Raw genomic sequence first — 13,575 nt, forward strand, 5'->3', positions numbered from 1 at the left:
CCTGAGTAGCTGGGACCACAGGCACCTGCCACCATGCCCGGCTAAATTTTTTTGTATTTTTAGTAGAGATGGGGTTTCACCGTGTTAGCCAGGATGGTCTCGATCTCTTGACCTCGTGATCTGCCCATCTCAGCCTCCCAAAGTGCTGGGATTACAGGTGTGAGCCACTGCGCCCGGCCTGATTTTTGTTTCTAATGAAAGAATGAATAACTGAGTCCAGAGCTGTTGCAATCTTCCTGGTAGGAGATGACGAGAGCTCATTAGCCTTAATTAGGACAGTGGCCCAGGAGGAGGGGACAGTTTTCAAAGCCTCTCCAGAGGCTGGGCGTGGTGGCTCATGCCTGTAATCCCAACACTTTGGGAGGCTGAGGCAGGTGGGTCACCTGAGATCAGGAATTCAAGACCAGCCTGGCCAACATGATGAAACCCTGTCTTTACTAAAAAAAATACAAAAAATTAGCCTGGCATGGTGGTGGGCACCTGTAATCCCAGCTACTTGGGAGGCTGAGGCAGGAGAATCGCTTGAACCCAGGAGGCAGAGGTTTCGGTGAGCCAAGATCACGCCATTGCACTCCAGCCTGGGCAACAAGAGCGAAACTCTGTCTCAAAAAAGAAACAAAGCCTCTCCAGAAACACGCAAATGATTACGGACAAGTAATTGTGAACTTCTGACAATAAATTTAACTTCATGTGGGAGGTAACGACTACAAGAGAAAAGCAAAGGCTTTGAAGTCAGATGTTTCTGTATTCCTTTGATTCATTCAGCATTGATTGGGTGCCTGTTGTGTGCCAAGCACATGGGAGGTGCTGGGTTGCAACAGTGAACAAAAACTATACTGCTCTGCTACTTACAAGCTGTGTGACCTTGGGCAGATTGCTTAACTTCTCCGAGCCTCACTTTCCTTACCTGTGACTGGATGAATAACACCCACTGGGAGGACTAAATGAGATAGGGAAGGACATGACCTAGCACAGTGCCTTGCATGCAGTAGATGCTTCGTACATATTTGATGAATGAGTGAGTGAATGAAAATGGTCCTGGTGGGGAAGAAACACTCAGAATACAAAGAGGATCTGCTGCTTCCTGGGATGAGGTGCAGGCAAAGCCAGTCTGGACAGAGGCAGGAATCGTACCTAAAGGAGGGGTCAAAGTTGGAACTCAGGAAATGACTGTCCATCTTGCCCATCCTCCCACCAGGCTGGAAGTCAGGCTACCCAGAGGTAAGGCTATGGGCCTGGCACTTTGCAGGGTCTCCCAGGAACTTTAGTCCCAGGTCCCAAAGGTTCAGCAAGGGACCCGCATGGGCTTTGGTCTCAGGCTTGGCTGGTTGACCTTGCAAAGACCACCCTAGTCACTTTCCTGGTCTCTGGGGTAATGACCACAAAGGTTTTCCCAGAAGCTATTTGGAGCCCTGGCTAAATGGACTTGGAGAGGCGGGGTGTTGTCCAAGGGGGCTGTTTATATATCTTTTCTTTTCTTTTTGAGACAGAGTTTCACTCTTGTTGCCCAGGCTAGAGTGCAATGGCTTGATCTTGGCTTACCGCAACCTCTGCCTCCGAGGTTCAAGCGATTCTCCTGCCTCAGGCTCCCGAGTAGCTGGGATTTCAGGCATGTACCACCACACCCAGCTAATTTTTTATTTTTAGTAGAGACTGGGTTTCTCCTTTTTGGTCAGCTGGTCTTGAACTGCTGACCTCAGGTGATCCGCCCACCTCGGCCTCCCAAAGTGCTGGGATTATAGGCGTGAACCACCACACCCAGCTGTTTATATATATTTAATTTCCCCCCTCCTTCCATAGGACTACAGCACCCCGGAAATCAGCCTCTTCTCTGAGGAGGGCCTCAAGGGGGCGCAAGTGAAGCTAAGAGAGGCCTTGAAGAATTCCCAGGGTCTGGAGAAGCCCCTGCAGGTGGCATCTGCCACTGTCTCTGCAGGACTGTGAGTCTGGTCTATTCTAGAATCTCTTCATTTGACATTCACTGTGCTGGGTGCTGGGGACACAGAGGTAACAGAACACAGTTCCTGCCTTCAGGAGTGCTCAGTCCACTGGCAGGGTCAGGCAAGTAAGCAGACAATAGCAATTCAGATTTTTGGGGTGAGGGAGCACAGAAAAACACCATACCATGAGAGGCAGAGTGTGGAAGTCAGAGAAACCTTCCTGGAGGAGGAGACACCATATCGGGATGAGTTGGCTAAGAATCTAAGCTCCATGAGGGCAGAGATTTTGTATGTTTGTTCACTGCTCTATCCCTAATGCCTGTAGCAGGGTCTGGCACACAGCAGATGCTTCTAAATATTTGTCAACTGAATGAATGGGGGAAAGAGTGTATCTGGCAGAGGGAATAGCACATGCAAAGGCCCAGAGAGGAGAGGGTTAAGCTTCAAATTTTCAGTCTAGCCGGTGTGAGCAACAAGTGGGAAGAATTGAATCCCAGGGAGAAGGAGGAGGCCAGATTGCAGAGCCTCTTTGCATAGCCGGGTTTTATTGTGAGGCTAACAGGGAACTACTGGGGTTGCTGAAGCAGTTTTTCATGCATGCTAGAGAAAAATGCTCCAGCTGTTGTGTGAAATTAGAGAAGGCAAAGTCAGAGGAAGGGAGACCAATGTGGCTACTGCAAGAGATTATACGAGACTGATGGGAGCCTCCCCAGTAAACCTCCTTTTCCCCTCTAAACCTTCCCTCCCACCCGCCAATCTGTGTCCCTTGAAGTCTGGGGTGCAGCAGTCTCTCTGCCTTCCCCCAGGTGGCTACTGTACCCCAAACCATTATTTGAAGACACTCCCTACATCCTGGAACCTGGAGAGTACCCCACCTCGGAGGCCTGGGGCACATCGGACCCCAGCGTGGGCTCCCTGAAGCCCATGAGATTGGTAAAGAACAGGGCACACCCACAGGCCAGGAGGTCTAGGCTCTGCCCCTTGTCCCAAGTAACATGGTCCTGCAGTCTGTGGGAAGGGACGGGGGATGAAGTTAAAACAGCACCCCTTGGAGACTGCTTCCTGGGAGCTGCTATTGGGAATGGGAGTGGAAGGAGAGGGAGGATTAACCTAAGAGGTGGGGGAAGAGGGAAGACATGGGGTTGGGGTTCTCAGGATCAAGAAAATCCTAGATCCCCAGCCCCATCTGTCTTTCCCATCTCTGGGCTGGTGTCTCAGCTCTGTCTCCTCTGCAGGGCTGCCCAAGTGTGGAGAAGCCAGGGGAGCCGAGGGTAAGAGTCTGGGCTTAAGAGCCAAAGAGGGCCTTTGGTGGTGGGGTGCAGGTGTCTGGTTATCATGGTCTGGACAGGAAATCCAGAGAGGAGGGCACTGGGGGCCAGAAGCTGGGTCTAGGGAGATAGGACCTGATGGGCTCACTGGGAACTTGCTTTTGATGTGTAAGAAGGTCAGAGGTCAGAGTAGAGACAGGAATCGGGTAAGGGGATGGAGTTCAGTGAGAAGGTGGGAGGACTTGGGGGTGCCACATTGGCCTGATGCTGGGCAGAGCCATTCCTGAGCTGGCTGAGTGTGTTTGGGTCCAGATGACTCCCTGCCATCCTGACACCCGTTTTCCCCCAGGCTGTGGTATATGAGGCCCCCGGCTTTCAGGGCCGCAGCTGGGAAGTGAGCCAAGACATCTACAACCTTCAGCAGCCAGAGGACAGCCAGAGCCCCCACCTGGCCTCTGTGGGGTCCCTGAGAGTTCTCGGGGGCTGGTGAGAACTCAGGACCCTTCCTTCCATTTCATCACCTCCACTGGCCTTTACCCTTGGGAGTGGGGAGTGACCTGGGCCGCGTAGGGGTGGGGACAGCTGTCTCATTCATCCATGGGCCTCCTATGACTGAACCTGCCTGTCCGTCCTTCTGCTTTTCCCAGCTGGGTGGGCTACGAGAAGGAGGGCTTTCGGGGCCACCAGTATCTGCTGGAGGAGGGGGAATACCCAGACTGGTCACACTGGGGAGGCTATGACGAGATGCTGACCTCCCTCCGGGTCATCCGGACGGTAAGCAAAGGCAATTGGCTCATCTGGCCCCAGGCAGACCTCCCCCAGTACAATTTGTGGAGGGAAGAATTTGTACCCCCTTTCCTTGTTCTCCCTGGAAGTGTTCCCAGAGGTCTAGCCTCTCTTCCCTCTGCTGCTCTTCTCCAGGCCGTACTGTCAGCCTCACCCCTAATTCCCCGGGGTGGGCTGTGACCCTCGGGTCTGGGCACTCCCAGGGGTTTCGGTTTGTGGGCGGGAAAGACCTGACTGTCCCTGGGAACCCAGGACTTTGGGGACCCGGCCGTCGTGCTATTTGAGGCCATGGACTTCGAGGGGCATGGCGTGGAGGTGAGCAAGGCATTGCCGGATGTGGAGCTGGTGCAACACGGCCCCAGCACACAGGCCATTCACGTGCTCAGCGGCGTGTAAGTGACCCGGGCTCCGGGAGCGAGTTGGGCCCAGGTGAGCCGGGGGCGGTTCCAGGAGAGGTGCAGGCTCTGTCCCAGCTGACCCGCGCCCCGTCCTTCCTGCAGGTGGGTGGCCTACCAGGAGGTGGGCTTCTCCGGGGAACAGTACGTGCTGGAGAAGGGCGTGTACCGTAACTGCGAGGACTGGGGCGCCGGCAACAGCGCCCTCGCTTCGCTACAGCCGGTCCTACAGGTGCGTGCCGGCCGCGGGGGGCGGGGCCTCCCCGGTGGCGGGACCTGGAGTTCGGGTGCGCCCCGCCCCCACGCAGAGGTAGCGGGCTGGAGGACCTGCCTGGGCGCTCGGGGCGGGGCCTTGGGAGGCGGCGGGGCCAAGGGTGCGGCCGCGGGGTGGGCAGTACTGAAACCTAGAGGAGCGGAGGCGGGGGGCTGGCACTCTCCCTAATTCTCAATTCCGCCCCTCCCTTCAGGTCGGGGAGCACGATCTGCACTTCGTCTCAAAGGTAAGTCGGGGACCCCGCAGGGAGTCTTTGGGCTCCAGTCTCTCCCCTCGTTTCAAACCTCTCCCCTCCCCACTGTTCTCGGCCCTACTCCATCGCCCTTCTTCCCCTCATCTCCCCTCTCTGACTCCAGATTCAGCTTTTCTCCCGCCCCGACTTTCTGGGCGACCACTTCTCCTTCGAAGATGACCAGGCCGCTCTGCCCGCCTCCTTCCGACCTCAGTCCTGCAGAGTCCACGGCGGCAGGTGAGGACGTGGAGGGGTGAAGGGCTGGGGGCGCTGGGGCAGAGGCGGGGCTGCAGGAGAGTCTTTCAAATGATTTCCTTCCTTTGGCTACCTTGGGATGAGCTGTTCTGTCTTGCGCCTTTCAATTTTAAAATAAACAAAATAAAATAAGGTTTTAATGGAAAATGTAAAACTGTAGATTGTATAATATAAAGATAAATCCTATTTCCTCTATCCGTGTGCTCTTTTAAATTTTCAGTGGAGTATTTTAAATCCTTGACCCAACGTAAAATTTCATGGGTAAACACTTCAACGTGTGTCCCTTTTTCCCCACGTAGCCAGAAGTCATTATCACATCTAATAAAATTAATAACAATTTGTTCATACTACTCAATACCCAATCCGTGTTCAGATTTCTCCTATTGTCTCAAAAATACATTTGTGAAATTAACTTGTTTTTCTCAGCATCCAAATAAGGTCCTTGGGGCAGGTTTCGTCATGTTGTCCAGGCTGATCTCAAACTCCTGGGCTCAAGCTATCTGCCACCTCCGACTTCCAAAGAGCTGGGGTTACAGGAATGAGCCACCGTGCCCGGCCGACCCCAGTAGTTTTTGTTGTTGTTGTTGTTTTTTGTTTTTGTTTTTGAGACGGAGTTTTGCTCTGTTGCCCAGGCTGGAGTGCAATGGTGCGATCTCAGCTCATCGCAACCTCTGCCTCCCAGGTTCAAGCGATTCTCCTGCCTCAGCCTTCCCAAGTAGCTGGGATTATAGGCATGTGCTACCAAGCCCAGCTAATTTTGTATTTTTAGTAGAGATGGGGTTTCTCCATGTGGGTCTGGCTGGTCTTGAATTATCAACCTCAGGTGATCCACCCACCTCAGCCTCCCAAAGTGCTGGGATTACAGGCATGAGCCACTGCACCTGGCGACCCTAGTAGTTTTGATAATTTTCTTGATATAAGATACTCCAGGATCACTTTGTACATTCTTTTTTGCTCCAAATCTAGAATTGGCTATTTGCCATGGAACGCTGGTTCCTTTTAGTGGTAAATGGTATTTAGAGACCAAAATCTGCATGCTAGGTGTTTCAAAGTTATAACGCCCATATCACAACTAATAGTAAAAACCACTGAATGCTGTTGGGAGTTTCCTGTGTGTTTTTTTTTTTTTTTTTTTTTTTTTTTGAGATGGAGTCTCGCTCTGTTGCCCAGATGGGAGTGCAGTGGCACTATCTTGGCTCACTGCAACCTCCGCCTCCTGGGTTCAAGCAATTCTGCTTCAGCCTTCCAAGTAGCTGGGAATACAGGTGCCCACCACCACGCCCAGCTAATTTTTGTATTTTTAGTAGAGATGGGGTTTCACGATGTTGGTCAGGCTGGTCTCAAACTCTTGACCTTGTGATCCACCTCCCTCGGCCTCCCAAAGTGCTGGAATTACAGGCATGAGCCAGTGCGCCTGGCCTCTTGTGGTTCTTTTTGTCCTCAGGATATTCACCTATAACCTGTTTGTTATGTATTAGTTCAAATTACTGTGTCTTAAACACATTTGAAATAATACTTTTGTGTGTGTAGTTATGTCACCAACCTAATATACAGTTAGGTTCATTAATTGATTTTCAGTTTTAAGGAATACTTTTCATTTTTATCTATTTCTGGATTCGTTTTTGTTTTTGTTTGAGACAGGGTCTCACTTTCCATTCGGGCTGCAGTGCAGTGGTGTGAACACAGCTCACTGCAGCCTTGACCTCCTGGGCTCAAGGGATCCTCCTGCTTCAGCCTCCTGAGAAGCTGGGACCATAGGTGCACACCACCATGCCCAGCTAATTTTTTAACTTTTTTCTAGAGATGGGGGTCTCACTTTGTTACTTAGGCTGGTTTCAAACTTCTGGGCTCAAGCAATCCTCCCTTCTTGGTCTCCCAAAGTGTTGGAATTACAGGTGTGAGCCACTGCACCTGGCCCTAATTCTGTTTTCCTATGAATAATTGCCATGAAGCTGGGCACAGTGGCTCATGCCTGTAATCCCAGCACTTTGGGAGGCTGAGGCAGGAGTCCAGGAGTTCAAGACCCACCTGGGCAACATAAGGAGACCCTGTCTCAACAGAAAAATTTTTAATTAGGTGGGTGTGGTGTCATGCACCTGTAGTACTACCTACTCAGGAGGCTAAGATGGGAGGATTGTTTGAGCCCAGAAGTTGGAGGCTGCAGTGAGCTATGATCACAGCACTGCACTCCAGCCTGCGCAACACAGTAAGATCTTATCTCTAAAATAATAATTATTACATGAAATATTTACGTGGTTCCTGCCTTAGCTCAGGCTGCTATCACAAAATACCATAGTTTGTGTAGTTTAAATAAGAGAAATTTATTCTCTCACAATTCGGGACACTAGGAAATTCAAGATCAAGGTGCTGGCCACTTCACTTCCCCAGTGAGGCCTTTCTTCCTGGTTTGCAGAAGGCCATCTTCTCACTGTGTTCTCATGTAGTGAAGAGAGAGAGTAGGAGCTCCTGTCTCTTCCTCTTCTTTTTTTTTTTTTTTTTTTTTTTTTTTGAGATGGAGTTTCACTCTTGTTGCCCAGGTTGTAGTGCAATGGCGCAATCTCAGTTCTCTGAAACCTCTGCCTCCCGGGTTCAAGCAATTCTCCTGCCTCAGCCTCCTAAGTACCTGGGATTACAGGCATGCGCCACCACACCCAGTTGATTTTTGTATTTTTAGTAGAGAGGAGATTTCTTCATGTTGGTCAGGCTGGCCTTGAACTCCTGACCTCAGGTGATCTGCCCGCCTCGGCTTCCCAAAGTGTTGGGACACCCGGCCCCTTCCTCTTCTTTTAAGGACACTAATCCCATCATGGGTCCCACCCTCATGACCCCCTCTACACCAAATTACCTCCAAAAGGCCCCGCCTCTGAATACCATTACATTGAGGGTTATGGCTTTAGCATATGATTTTGGGAGGACACAGACATTCAGCCTATAACAATTCCAAAGCCAATAGCTTTCATTTCTGTCCCTGCCACCTTTTTCCCTCTCTCCCCCTGGTAGAAATCTTTTGTTTGTTTGTTTGTTTGGTGTTTGGTGTATTCATCCACTGGCTTTTTTGTTATTGTTGTTAAGATATAAGCAAATATGGCCGGGCGCGGTGGCTCAAGCCTGTAATCCCAGCACTTTGGGAGGCTGAGATGGGCGGATCACGAGGTTGGGAGATCAAGACCATTCTGGCTAACACGGTGAAACACCGTCTCTACTAAAAAAATACAAAAAAACTAGCCGGGCGAGCTAGGCGACAGAGCGAGACTCCGTCTCAAAAAAAAAAAAAAAAAAAAAAAAAAGCAAATATACACTCATAAATTTCCATATAACTATAGAAACCAAATATTTATATTTTGTTTTCCTTCTCCTCCATTTTCTTACACAAAAGGGAGCATACTATAACCAGGTTAATATAATAAAAAAACACTAAATTGTACACTTTAAAAGTGTGAATTTTGGCCAGGTGCGGTGGGAGGACGCTCTGGGAGGCCGAGGTAGGCGGATCATTTGAGGTCAGGAGCTCGAGACCAGCCTGGCCAACATGGTGAAACCCCATCTCTGCTAAAAATACAAAATTAGCTGGGCATGGTGGCACATGCCTGTAGTCCCAGCTACTCGGGAGGCTGATGAATTGCTTGAACCCAGGAGGTGGAGGTTGCGGTGAGCTGAGATCGCGCCATTGCGTTCCAGCCTGGGCAACAATAGTGAAACTCCATCTCAACAACAACAACAACAACAACAACAACAACAACAACATAGTGTGAATTTTATGGCATGTGAATTGTATCTCAGTTTTTTAAAGGAAGTTTGCTATAAACACTGTTATGCACCTACTTTTTTCATCTGTTTGGAGATCACTTTATATCCCTTTAAGAGCTCTTTTTCATTCCACTTAACTGCTGCATTATACTCTACTTTTTCTTAATTTATTCAGCCAATCCACTATTGATGGACATCTGGGCTGCTTCCACCCTTCTCTGTTGCTGAAGTACTATAATGAATAGCCTCCTGCATGTGTTATTTCATGTTCTCAAAGGGTGTCCTTGGGATGGCTTCCTAGGTATGAGATTGCTGAGTAATTACTCATGGAGTTTTGCTTAATATTGCCAAATTCCCCTCCATAGGGGCAGTATGATTTCATTCAGTCTTTTCTTTTTCTTTTTTTTTTTTTTGAGATGGAGTCTCGCTCTGTCGCCCAGGCTGGAGTGCAGTGGCCAGATCTCAGCTCACTGCAAGCTCCGCCTCCCGGGTTTATGCCATTCTCCTGCCTCAGCCTCCTGAGTAGCTGGGACTACAGGTGCCCGCCACCTCGCCGGCTAGATTTTTGTATTTTTTAGTACAGACGAAGTTCACCGTGTTAGCCAGGATGGTCTCGATCTCTTGACCTCGTGATCTGCCCGTCTTGGCCTCCCAAAGTGCTGGGATTATAGGCTTGAGCCACCACGCCTGGCCTCATTCAGTCTTTTCTTAAGTCTGACCTCATTCCCTGCTGCTGTAGTGCCTGTTCATCCTTGACCTCCCCTGGGACAGGGGGTCATGATCAAGTCTTCATTCCCTCTTCTGTATCTCAGGGGAACCTGGGCAGGCCAAGGACAGGTAGGCTCACATACCCTCCATTTCTTCCCCTTCCCCAGCTGGATCCTGTTTGATGAGAAGAACTTCGAGGGTGACCAGCACATTCTCTGTGAGGGCGAGTTCCCCACTCTCACAGCCATGGGCTGCCTAGCCTCTACGGTCCTGGGCTCTCTCCAGAAGGTATCCCTGGTGAGTTTCCATGTCCGGTTCCAGGCAATCCTGGAAGCGGAAGTTGCTGCTGGGGGAGTTCTGGACACAGAACCTGTGTGCTGGTGCAGGGGTTGACTCCAGTGTTTATAGAACCCCCCTAGGTCCCCTTGACTCTGGGGCTGTAAAGCCAGTTTAGTTTGCTAGCTCTTCGTTGAGTACCCACTGAGACAGGACCTGGGGACATGGGAAAGAAATCGGACACAGCACTACCTGTAAGGAACCCATGGTCCCATAGACATAAAGATTACATGCAGAGTGGTGCATCCAGATACAGAAGTGGTGCGGGGATGGTGGGACTGACACTCAGGGCTGGGTGGGGCAGGGGCCAGTGCTGCCAAGGTGATGTTCCACGCAGGGAGGAGTGACAGGACCAGCTAAAAAGATGGCCCTGCCTGCTGCAGACCAATGGGAAGGGGCAAGGCAGTGGGGTTGCTGCTACAATGACCCAGAGTGAATTGTGATGTCCTTCACCTAGGAAGAGATGGATGGAAGTGACCACAATAAGGGGCTAGCATCTGTAGGACTTGGTGACTGACTGTGTGGCCAGTGGTGGCAGTACCCAGTCAGAACAGGTGATGCTTACTGAGTGCATAGTATGTGCCAGATGGTGTTTAAAATTGAAAGACTTCACACCAGCCAGGCGCGGTGGCTCATGCCTGTAATCCCAGCACTTTGAGAGGCCGAGGCGGGCGGATTACCTGAGGTAAAGGGTTCGAGACCAGCTTGGCCAACATGGTGAAATTCTGTCTCTACTAAAAATACAAAAATTAGCCGGATGTGGTGGCGCATGTCTGTAATCCCAGCTACTTGGGAGGCTGAGACAGGAGATTCGCTTGAACCCACGAGAATGTCACTGTACTCCAGCCTGGGTGACAGAACAAGACTCTGTCTCAAAGAAAAAAAAAAGGCTTGCCACATATACTAAACCTTTTTAATCTTCTCCACAACGCTGAGAGGTGTGTTCCCATTATTATCTCCCTTTTCCAGATGTGGAAACTAAGCCACAGGCTCCAGGTCACATAGTTGGTAACGGGCAAAGCCAGGCTCTCCCCCAGGCAGCTGGTTCTGGGGTCCTAGTCCTTTGCAACTACATGTTGGGCTCTGAAGACAGATAAACCTGGTTCTGAAGCCCGGCTTTAGGTCCCTGAGCAAGTGATTTACCCTCTTCACCCTGTTTCCTCCCTATTAAGTGGGGGATGATAATAGCTTCTACCTTATAGGGTTATTGAAGAGTTATAATGAGATCAGGTAAAGCGCTTAGCATAATATGGCCTGTAGTAAACCCTGATGAATGTGAGCTGCTATTATTATCAGTATTATTGTTGTTATTGTTATCATGAAGAGGAAAAGGAGAAATCTAGAATGAGGCCAGGTGCGGTGGCTTGTACCTATAATTCTAGTACTTTGGGCCGGGCATGTTGGCTCACGCCTGTAGTTCTAGCACTTTGGGAGGCTGAGGCGGGCAGATCATGAGGTCAGGAGTTTTAGACTAGCCTACATGATGAAACCCCGTCTCTACAAAAATTAGCCGGGCATAGTGGCTCTTGCCTGTAATCCCAGCTACTTGGGAGGCTGAAGCAGGAGAATTGCTTGAACTTTAAAGGTGGAGATTACAGTGAGCTGAGATTGCGCCACTGTACTCAAGCCTGGGTGACAGAGTGAGACTCCATCTCAAAAAAATTAAGTAAATGAATTCTAGCACTTCGGGAGGCTAAGGCAGGAGGATCACTTGAGCCTAGGAGTTTGAGACCTGCCTGGGCAACATGGTGAGACCCTGTCTCTACAAAAAATTAGCTAGGCATGGTAGCAGAGTCCCAGCTACTCAGGAGGCTGAGGTGGGAGGATCACTTTAGCCCAGGAAGTTGAGGCTACAGTGAGCTGTGATTGCACCACTGCACTCCAGCCTGGGCAACAGAGCGAGACTCCGTCTCAAAAAAAAAAAAAAAAATCTAGGCCAGGCGTGATGTAATTACAGGATTACTCCTGTAATCCTAGCACTTTGGTAGGCCAAGGTGGACAGATCACCTGAGGTCAGGAGTTCGAGACCAACCAGGCTAACACGGCGAAACCCCGTCTCTACTAAAAGTACAAAAATTAGCCGAGCATTGTGGCACGTGCCTGTAATTGCAGCTACTCAGAAGGCTGAGGCAGAAGAATTGTTTGAAGCCGGGAGGCGGAGGTTGCAGTGAGCCAATATTGCGCCACTGCACTCTAGCCTGGGCAACAAGAGCAAGACTCCATCTCAAAAAAAAAAAAAAAAAAAGCCCCGGGTTTCCATCCTGGCTCAGAGTGCCAGGTTAGTTCTGAGAAGTGCTATTTACCAGAGAGGAGGTTTGAGGGGGAAATTGGGGGCCCAGCCTGGCACTTACTGCCTCTGAGAATCGGGGGCACTCAGCTGCCAGCGTCCAAGAGTCGGTGGCCCTGCAGAACTGAGCTCAGGAGGGAAGAAGGCCTGACATACAGATCTGGGAGTCTGGGTGTCTGGGATTGTGGGACTCTGTCTGGGACTTGGGCTCTCAGAGCCTCACCCTTGTCTGTCTCCTGGGCCTCAGCACTTTTCAGAGCCTTCAATTTTCCTGTATGGACTCCAGTGCTTCGAGGGGAAGGAGATCGAGCTCAGCAGGGAGGTGCGGAGCCTGCAAGCCGAGGGCTTCAACAACCACGTGCTGTCCGTGCGGATCAAGGGGGGCGTGTGAGTGCTGAGGGGAGGCACGGGTGCGGGGGCTGCTGGTGGGATGAGTCATGGCAAGACGGAGATCCTGGGGGTCTCTGGCCTCTTTCCCCTCCCCACTTTTGCCCCACTCCCCTCCAAGCCAGGAAGGAGGGAGAAGTGCAGACTGAGAAGGGTCACTGGCTCTCAGGGCTTAGACCTCAGCTTGGTGGGCTTCTCAGGATCCTACTTTACCCTGCAAACCCCAAATCTACTTCCCAGCCTCCCTCTCCGCCCTGGGAACCCTATTCCAGGCAGAGGAATCCCTGCATGAGAGAAGAGGAGGTGGAGAACGTTTTGACGTCTGTGTCTCCTCCTCTACCTGTCTGTCTGTGTGTCTGTGCTCTTCTCTGTGTCCCTGACACCTGCTGGGCCCAGTTGGGTGCTGTGTGAACACAGTGACTTCCGGGGCCGCCAGTGGCTAGTGGGAAGCTGCGAGATCACCAACTGGCTGACCTACAGTGGCACTCAGAGGGTGGGCTCCCTCTACCCCATCAAGCAGGTGGGTAGCGTGGCTGGAGCTGAGCATGTCTGGGGCTGAGCGTGTCTGGGCAGGCCTTTCTGGATGAGTGTCTAGCTGTGTGTTTCCCAAACACAGCATTTGTGTACTTTGGTCACAATTTTTGCCACATCGTCATTCCTCTTGAGCCATTGTCTACTTAATATTTTTCTCTAGATTAACTCTCTTTCTAAAAGTCTTTTAATTAATTTTTATTTCTCAAAAAAGCTTTTTTTTTCTTTTTTTTTTTTTTTTTGAGACAGAGTCTTGCTCTGTCACAAAGACTGGAGTGCTGTGGCAACATCCTGGCTCACTGCAACCTCCACCTCCCAGGTTTAAGTGATTCTTGTGCCTCAGCCTCCCAAGTAACTGGGACCACAGGCACGTGCCACCACGCTCAGCTAATTTTTGTATTTTTAGTAGAGGCTGGGTTTCACCATGTT

At 50.6% G+C, this 13,575-nt stretch overlaps 1 protein-coding gene across 1 annotated transcript in view; it reads left to right on the plus strand.

The window, feature by feature from the left end:
- The window catches only part of CRYBG2 (crystallin beta-gamma domain containing 2), a 34,971-nt gene that overhangs the window by 13,464 nt on the left and 7,932 nt on the right, over positions 1-13,575 (plus strand). The window contains exons 6-17 of the mRNA XM_007979929.3: positions 1,801-1,940; positions 2,747-2,873; positions 3,176-3,211; positions 3,558-3,694; positions 3,856-3,982; positions 4,247-4,386; positions 4,495-4,621; positions 4,857-4,889; positions 5,020-5,132; positions 9,773-9,902; positions 12,476-12,615; positions 13,012-13,135. Of these exons, the coding sequence (XP_007978120.3) occupies positions 1,801-1,940; positions 2,747-2,873; positions 3,176-3,211; positions 3,558-3,694; positions 3,856-3,982; positions 4,247-4,386; positions 4,495-4,621; positions 4,857-4,889; positions 5,020-5,132; positions 9,773-9,902; positions 12,476-12,615; positions 13,012-13,135 (1,374 nt within the window). The remainder of the gene's footprint in view (positions 1-1,800; positions 1,941-2,746; positions 2,874-3,175; positions 3,212-3,557; positions 3,695-3,855; positions 3,983-4,246; positions 4,387-4,494; positions 4,622-4,856; positions 4,890-5,019; positions 5,133-9,772; positions 9,903-12,475; positions 12,616-13,011; positions 13,136-13,575) is intronic.

The sequence above is a fragment of the Chlorocebus sabaeus genome, chromosome 20 (assembly GCF_047675955.1).
Source record: "Chlorocebus sabaeus isolate Y175 chromosome 20, mChlSab1.0.hap1, whole genome shotgun sequence".
Classification (NCBI taxonomy): Eukaryota; Metazoa; Chordata; class Mammalia; order Primates; family Cercopithecidae; genus Chlorocebus; species Chlorocebus sabaeus.